This window comes from Culex pipiens, chromosome 3 (genome assembly GCF_016801865.2).
Source record: "Culex pipiens pallens isolate TS chromosome 3, TS_CPP_V2, whole genome shotgun sequence".
NCBI lineage: Eukaryota > Metazoa > Arthropoda > Insecta > Diptera > Culicidae > Culex > Culex pipiens.
Genome location: NC_068939.1, coordinates 167,770,118 through 167,778,844, shown reverse-complemented (window position 1 = coordinate 167,778,844; position 8,727 = coordinate 167,770,118). Strand labels below are relative to the sequence as shown.

The following is an 8,727-nucleotide window of genomic DNA, read 5'->3' as shown; positions in this document are numbered from 1 at the left end:
CGCCAGAAAAAGATTAAACAGTGCGGCGTCCTGTACACCGACAATTAAATGAGCGGTTAGACGCCTTATTCTCCCACTTTAAGTTTTGATCGCGTTTTCGGTTTACACCTGAACAATCTTGAAATTATTTATGCGGATTTGTGATTCCTCTCGTTCCATCATTCCCTTGTATATAACGTGATGATATTTAAATAAAAAAATTATAAAAATTAAGCAAAAAAAAAAAGGAATTCAAGGAAATATGGATGTTGAAAGCCTGGCTGTTGCAAAAATGATCTTATTTTTTGGTGAAGTTAATTGCAAAACGTTGCATTCCAGGATCTCAATGACACATTCTGAAGTGCTATTTTGTCGCACATTTCTTTTTGACGTTCCGAGAGAATATGTTTGATATGTTGATGTTTGACACAAGTTAAGGAAGTATTAGACTATGGCAAACAAACAAACAAACAAACTCGAACTTTTTTTTTTGTGTTTGACAGATTGCCAAACTAGCAAACTTGTTCACGCAAACTCGCAAACAAATCCAAATGTAAGCAGGCTGACGTTTCTGCTTACAAATGCAGGCAAACTGCCAAACTGTCAAAAAGTTTGTTTGTTTATCATTTTCTAATACGTTCTTTTGGAACACGCAATGTAAACAATAACAAACGTCCCGATGTTTGGTTGAAGTTGGTTGCCGTAGTCGCAAGTTGTAATTAGTCAGCCACGTACAGTACTGGTCAAAAGTCTATGAAATTGGACGATTTATCAAACCTAACTCCAAATTCAATTTGCTGGTTTTCGCTCGAGTTTCGACCATAAGTATTTCGGAATGTCTACCTTCAGATGCTTTTTGAAAAATTTAGCAACCTATTATCATTTCAATGTTATTGACGATTTCGTAACAAAAATCGCATTCTGACCAAAATCCCTTTGGCCAGTAGTCGCACTTGCAGAAATTTTCAAGGTGTGTCAAAATAACACGATTCTTCTTTCATATGAAGGGTGTCAGCAATGCACGGATTTCCTTACAAATGAGGAAACAATCTTCAATATTTTTTAATGGTTTTGAACCAAAATGATTTCAATTATTTATTAAGTGCCTCTACCAATATTTGTACTAATCCAACATTCGCTTTCCTCTCCCTTCCAGAACCCATGATCTACTAGTGCCAACATCGGAGCTCGCACAATCCGCAATTCGAATGCGCCGTCCGTGCTGGAAGCCGCCACAGCCACAGCCAACCGCCGCCGCCCACCAGCCTAATTTGGTCCGGTTCCGGCTTGCGCGGCCGTTCGAATGTACCACCAGACACCACCTGGCGGCAGCAAGAAGTGTAGCAGCAGCACCAGCACTAACCGACAGCACCGCCCTGGTGGCGTAGATCAGCAGGTCGTCAAGCTGTTGGCGGACGTTGGCTACATCGCGGACCGTCTGCGCAACCTGGAACGGTGCTGGGAGCTGGCCGAGCTGAAGGATCTGCACAAGCGCATCGTGGTGCTGCTGGCCTCGGACGAGTGTCCCCCGGTGAATGTGCTGCGTGCGATCCGGAACGATCAGCTGCGACCGCTGCAGGCGGAACTCCACGGACGTACCCAGCTGCAGCAGGAGGTGGAACAGGCGGCAGTCGAGGCCCGGCAAGCGGACAAGGTCAAACGGGCCCGGTGGCGACAGGAGGTGGACTGTTTGAACGCCGATGATGAGACTGCCCAGGCAAAGCTCGCACAGCTAGAGGACTTTGTGGTGGCGTTCTATCGCAGTTACAGAGATACGAGACAGGGTAACCGGGTACGGGGTGGAAACTGTTCGAGGAAGCCGGCGAAAAAGGTTCGCGAACGGAAGGTGTTTCCCTTTTTGCCATCATCTTCATCGGACTCATCGCCATCGCCAACGCAAGAGTCTTCTTCATCGAGTCCGGCCAACACCGCCACCAACAAGTGCCATCAACAGCAACAGAACAAGCCAAATCGAACGGACGACGCAGAGCAACAACAATCATTCAGCACATCGCAGGCCGATCGTACTATGAACCAGGATCGCGAAGACGGAGATCCAAACGTAGCATCTGAACAGCAACAAGCCAAACAACCCGACGCGTCGACAAATCCCAGCGACGACACCAATCCCAGTGATGCCAAACAACCGGAACCGACTACCAGCAGCAGCAGCAACGCCAACAACAACACTTCCACCACCAAAGATGACGACGAGGACGAAGATGTCACGACGACCAACACCGCAACGACGACCACCGCAAGCGAACAGCTGGTCACGGTAGTTCCGACCGTCGCCAATGCCACCACCGACGAGAAGCGTCCCTCGCTGGACGGCCCCAACTCATCCCCGCTCACGTCCCCCGCCAAGTCCCGGCACGTGGCACCCTCCGGGGACAGCACCGAGCCGGACGAGGAGGAAGATGACGACGACGACGACGACAATTGTGACGACGGTGGGGAGAACGGGCTGGGCGGGGAGGTGGCCGAGGTCGAGCGGAACAAGCTGAGGAAGCGCATCTCCGAGCTGGCGAATAATTTTGCCAGCGCGAAGCAGTTCCAGCAGATGTGCGACAACATCGACGCGATCAACGACGCCGAGCTGCGGGCGCTCATCCGGGAGCTGAAGCGGAAGATTGAGTTCGCCGAGCGGATGAACTGGATGTGTGAGTATTGGATCTGGCTTCTTTGGAAAATTGAGTAATTATTCCTGCCTTCAACCTATCTTCGTCATATGGAGAGTTTGATGCTCGATTAAAGCTCCACCAATACTATTAAGGCTATAAACTTACCAACAACCATTTCTCAACATTTTTTTTGGCACACACATTCACACGCAAGACGAGAGCTTAACTGCTAAACGAAAGTCGCCATCAATATCTTTTCACTTACGCTAACGTTTTCATAGCGCTTCATAGGAAACATGTTCATTTGAACATTAGTTAGTCACTCACTTGAAAAATAATTCCGAAACATGTAAATAATTAGCAAGCGCCATAAAAAAAACAAATGCACTAAGTTTTTTGACATTTGTCTTTTGAGGACCCATTCCAATCGAAGGCTGAAGAAAACCGAGCGAGAAGCGAAGGCAAATAAAAAACAAAGGGTGGCCACCAACACCACCAGCAGCGCCTGTTGGAGTGAGCCAGTGATGCCAGGAAACTTTCTCTATAAATGCTTCTTTTCGTGAGTGCTCGCTTAAAGTTTCATCACAATTGACAACACTTAAAAAACTAAGCTGAAAATAGAAAAAATGGGCATTCTGGTTTGATTAGAATACATTTGGGAAATATTTTTTTTAAATGCTTGTAAAAGGAAAAGAACAACTTTTAGTAAAAGTGAAAATAAACAGAAATGCTCACAAAAGTTGCTATACTCCTTGGTGTACTTGGTTTTAGTAAATTTCAAGGAACACTCCAGATTATCCAGCATCATTCAAACACGACCGCTTATTAGGCTTAAAATGGGTATATTTCCCCTATAAATTCCGTTCTGCAACAAATGATAATATGAAACTGATCAAAATTAATGTCTTGTTAATTTCTTAGTTTTTTTTTTTTTTGCTAAAATCTCAAATATTGTAATAGTAGTTTATGCAACAATTTGCAAAAAGAGGATTTTTGCAGCACGAGTCGTACATTTATCCAACGAGGTTCACCGAGTTGGATAAATACGAAGAGTGCTGAAAAAATCAAGTTTTGCAACATGTTCCATACAACATTTTTTGCAATTCCAAAAAACACACACTGAGTGAAATTTTAAGTCAAATTTTCATGTATTTTGTCAATAAATCGTTTCAATCAAAAAAAATGTTGAAAAGTGTTACTTTTCAAAACTAGTACTGAAAAGTTCAACTTTTCAGCACCCATTTGAGTGCTGAAAAGTAGAACTTTTCAGCATATATTTTGAAAAGTGTTGCTATTCGATTCTGTTATTTTTGGTATAGAAAAGTAGGGGACCATCCACAAACCACGTGGACACTTTTTTGGAAATCTCAACCCCCCCCCCCCCCCTTCGTGGACAATTGTCCATACAAAAAAAAACTTTTTTGTATGTAGCGTGGACAATCGCCATACCCCCCCCCCCCCCGCAAAGTGTCCACGTGGTTTATGGATGGTCCCTAGGCTATTTCATCGTTCAAGAATGACAGGAAAATTGAGTAGTTTCACGACGGAATTGCAAAAAAAGTCTTTTCAAACTTTACGTCTTTTGAAACCCAATTTCTTATTATGGAAATGCAATATTTGACCTTTTTGCAATGTTAGCGTTGATTTCAAAATTAAAAAAAAATCGAATGGATAAGAAAATTTCACAAATATTTCATGTTTTAACATACATACATTCAACAACAAAGGACCATTAGTTTCTGAGTATTGGAGTTCTAGAAAATCAAAGACTGTTTGTATGAGACACAAAAACTTAATTTTTTTGTACTTCTTACTATTAGGTTTTCGATGTATTTCAGCGGCCAGACGTTCAATCTTCAATGTCTCTTCGGCAAATTTATTGGATATTTTTCAACTCTTAGAAACAAATATTTTCAGCAATGGACACCATTAAAAAACGATAAACTTGAATTTTCAGTTGAAATTAAACTTTGATAACTACTGCTTAAAAAGGGTGCACTATATAAAAAATCATAAAAAAATATTTAAAAAATGAAAATTTTGTTTTTGAAAGTATTTTTAAAAACATTTAAGATATCGGCATTTTTCCGTGTACCGTTTTTTCTGAATAGTCCTCATCAACTGCCAAAATTGTTTGGAGCCTAGTATTGGTAAACCAATAACACAAAAAAGCTTCTTTGGGCATAGGGATGGCCCCCAAAATGTTTGAGCCAATTTAAGAAATATAAATAAAATTCATTTCCAGTTTTGGTGTAGAGTTGCTCCAGTGCAAATTTTACATCGAGTTTTGTCTTTAAAAAATTTGTTAAAATTGTGTTTTTTCGCATTTAATTAAAAATTTTCTACAATTCATTTAACAATGTTTATTTATGTATTTTTAACCAAAATATGCGCTTTCAGTTTTTTTTTGAAAATTTTGAAATTTGGTTCCAAAGATCGAAAAAAAAACGCAAAAAAATGTTAATGCTTTTGGCTTCAGAATTTTGAAATTTTGAAATTAGTTTTTTTTATTTTTTTTGTTTTTATTTGAATTAAGTAAACAAGTGGAGAATTTTTTTTAAGCAAAAACAGATGTACTAATTAAAATGATCCTTAATTTGGATCAATTCAGCTTACCGCCAATGATCGTATACTTGTCGCTAGCGACACTTGATATTGTTTAGTTAGTCGGGCCAATTCGCTACAATTACCATAAAATTTCTGAAAAGCCATACGAAATTGTTTTTTTTCTGTTCTAAAAATTGATAGGATGTCACAAAAAATTGGTTGGGCCTAGCAAAATGTATAAATTATTTCAGAGTTGCTTTTTTTTTTTGCAAAACGAGACATGTTTGTTGGAATTAAAAAAATATATATGGGTCATTAGGGTGTAATTTGGTTGTATGGAAAAAAATAAAGTTGTCCAAATTTAGTGAGCACAGCACTTTTTCAGTTCCTTTTAGGGTCTTCAACAACTCTCCAAAGTTTGGGACCGATTGGTTTAGTCTTCACTTTGCGTAAAGCTATTCAATTTTTCATATAAATTTGTATGGAAAAAAACCATTTATTTGGATTTTGATATTTATCAAATCCACGTTTCATGCTAACCGGACTCATATTCGGATGCTCTGGAATGCCCTCTACAACTTTCCCGAAGAAAGTATGGTGCTAGCTTGCCCCTAAAAAAAGATACAACGTGTTCAAAACTCGTCTAAAACGTGTTTTTTGCTCGAAAATCACGTTTTAGACGAGTTTTGAGGACGCTACATCTTCTTTCAGGAGCAAGAACCCCAAAAGGAACTGAAAAAGTGCTGTGCTGGAAAATCGATTTTGATATTACACTCTAATGGGCGTAAGTTAAAGTGTTGTTCGGTAAAATCGTTGTATCTCACCAATAGTTCATTTTAGATTGAGGTTTACATTGATCTTTATGTAAAATTACTCAGGGAACACGATGGTGATAAAATAAAACAAATAAAAATATAAGTAATTGGTCAAAACTGAATTTTAACTTAAAATATAATATTAGGGGGCATTTAAGGGTTAAAATTTTATTTTTATCGGATTCCTTGGACAATTTTCTATAAAATGCAACCTGTAGAAAGTCTTTTGCTCAAATAGTTGCAAATGTTTTTTAGAAAATTGTCAAAAAAGAGGGCGATGCCAAAAATAGAGGGATGGTCCAATCAGCACCAAACTTGGGATTTCTGTTAACTATCGATAGCTGGACGTTCCCCCCAAGTTTGGTCCAAATCGGTGAAGGTCGAGTCCAAAAGTGTATCCAGTTGACCTGGCCCATTACAGATTTTGACTAACCTTATTTTAATGAGTATAATGAGAAATTTTCCTTATTAAATGTTTTACTCTAATGTTTTTGAGAGATTTTATCTGCCCAACCTACGTGGTAACGTTGTATTGATTTTGTTTCAGATTAAATGTGAAATATCACGTGCACTTCAAAAATATTTAGACTAAGCCGAATGTTTTTTTCTCCAAAATTTGTATGGATAATTAGGGCGGTTCACGGCTGTTAAATACAAGTAAAAATTGCATGCAATATGTGAGAGTAGCAATCAACACTAATTCTTCATAACAACTGGGGACCCCAAACTTCATGTTTTTCCTCGAGTTGAGCCTGCACAAAAACTTTGTTGGTCGGTGTTATCAAACTTGATTAAACAAATGTTTTCTAGAATATAATATTTTGTTATAACTTGACCAAGCCGCTGGCTGAAAAGTTCTTTTGTTAAGAATAAAAAATTGAAAAAAAGCATGAAATTTAATTGTCTCTTTACTTTCTAATCCGATTGGAAGTATAGGGTGAATCGTCCGATATAAACGATTAAAATTGAGAAAATAAAAAACTCAACAAGGATTAAAGTATGAAGTTCGTTCGAACTGCAGATAGCAGATAACTTTGTTGCCTCCCTGATCTATTGCTCACCTGCCACGCTATCAAGTGCACTTAATCTAATGACCTGTCCGGGGGATAATCCTCGTAAGGATTGACCGAAGGTTTCCATCAGGGTTGCTCACTTACAAACGACGACGTGAACATCGAAGATAAAGTAGCTTAGCATGCCAGTCAGTACTAGCGTATAGTTTGTTGTTTGCACGAAAAAGAAGGTCTGCGCTGGAACAATACGGATTTCCCAGGGCGAAGAAAAACAACGTAATTTATAGAGTGACCTGGTCAAGAGTTGAGCACCTGCTGGTTTCGTTCGGTGAAGCAACTGTAATCCGATAAGTATGCACATACATTGAGTCAGGGAGTGTGATTTAATTATTTCCGTAAGGATGTGCGGAATTAATTGAGTCAGTTGAACTGCATCATTTAGAGGAATTAAAAAAATCGAAAAAATGTTCAATATTGTTTCAAAAAAAATGTAAAGCTGCTTTACTACTCTAACTGCATCTCAATAGAAAAGCATATTTTCAAACTTGAGATTATTGGATTATTCCTCTTCTTAGAAAGCGATAATCCACTAACAAGATGAGGTTTACATGATTCAAGGATACACAGACCGAACTGTTACGAACACAAAACTGTTAGCAATCATGAAAATTGATAAAAATACCCCAAAATCTGAACAAAAAAGTCAATAAGGTTTTGATGTTTATTTGTTTATAGCTTGCTTTACCCGTTTTCCAGGTCTGTCGAGCCGGCCGCGGGGTCCGCCGCACCGGAAGACCAGCCTGCCGAAGCACACGGACGTGAAGAAGCGCTTCCTGGAGGTGGCGGCCACGACCCTGCCGGACGAGGTCAAGGCCGCCCTCCGGCTGCCGGCGTTCGACTCGTACGAGTGGGAGGACTGGGACGTGATCCACCTGATGCAGACGATGTTCGTCGAGCTGAACCTGCTGGACAAGTTCCAGATCCCGCCGGAGACGCTGCGCGAGTGGCTGTACGAGGTGTACAAGCACTACAACGACGTCCCGTTCCACAACTACCGGCACTGCTTCTGCGTGGCCCAGATGGTGAGTACCATAATAAACAAAAAAGACAAAAAAGACAAAAAAGACAAAAAAGACAAAAAAGACAAAAAAGACAAAAAAGACAAAAAAAGACAAAAAAGACAAAAAAAGACAAAAAAAGACAAAAAAGACAAAAAAGACAAAAAAGACAAAAAAGACAAAAAAGACAAAAAAGACAAAAAAGACAAAAAAAGACAAAAAAGACAAAAAAGACAAAAAAGACAAAAAAGACAAAAAAGACAAAAAAAGACAAAAAAGACAAAAAAGACAAAAAAGACAAAAAAGACAAAAAAGACAAAAAAGACAAAAAAGACAAAAAAGACAAAAAACACAAAAAAGACAAAAAAGACAAAAAAGACAAAAAAGACAAAAAAGACAAAAAAGACAAAAAAGACAAAAAAGACAAAAAAGACAAAAAAGACAAAAAAGACAAAAAAGACAAAAAAGACAAAAAAGACAAAAAAGACAAAAAAGACAAAAAAGACAAAAAAGACAAAAAAGACAAAAAAGACAAAAAAGACAAAAAAGACAAAAAAGACTAAAAAGACTAAAAAGACTAAAAAGACTAAAAAGACAAAAATTACAACTGGCGCACATTTGCATCCTCCTGTTTCCCAATCCATCCAAATGAATTCCAAACTAAACCAACCGCACAATTCCGGCAACCGTG

The 8,727-nt window shown here is 39.0% G+C and overlaps 1 protein-coding gene across 3 annotated transcripts in view; it reads left to right on the top strand.

Annotated features, from left to right (window-relative positions):
* Positions 1–1,135: 1,135 nt before the first annotated feature.
* Positions 1,136–8,727, top strand: part of LOC120429142 (high affinity cGMP-specific 3',5'-cyclic phosphodiesterase 9A) — an 85,366-nt gene continuing 77,774 nt past the window's right edge. For 2 of the 3 annotated variants that reach the window (XM_052709250.1, XM_052709248.1), the window contains exons 1-2: positions 1,136–2,642; positions 7,714–8,060. In XM_052709250.1, the coding sequence (XP_052565210.1) occupies positions 1,283–2,642; positions 7,714–8,060 (1,707 nt within the window). In that variant the 5' untranslated portion in view covers positions 1,136–1,282. The remainder of the gene's footprint in view (positions 2,643–7,713; positions 8,061–8,727) is intronic. The other variant, XM_052709249.1, reaches the window with a different exon arrangement.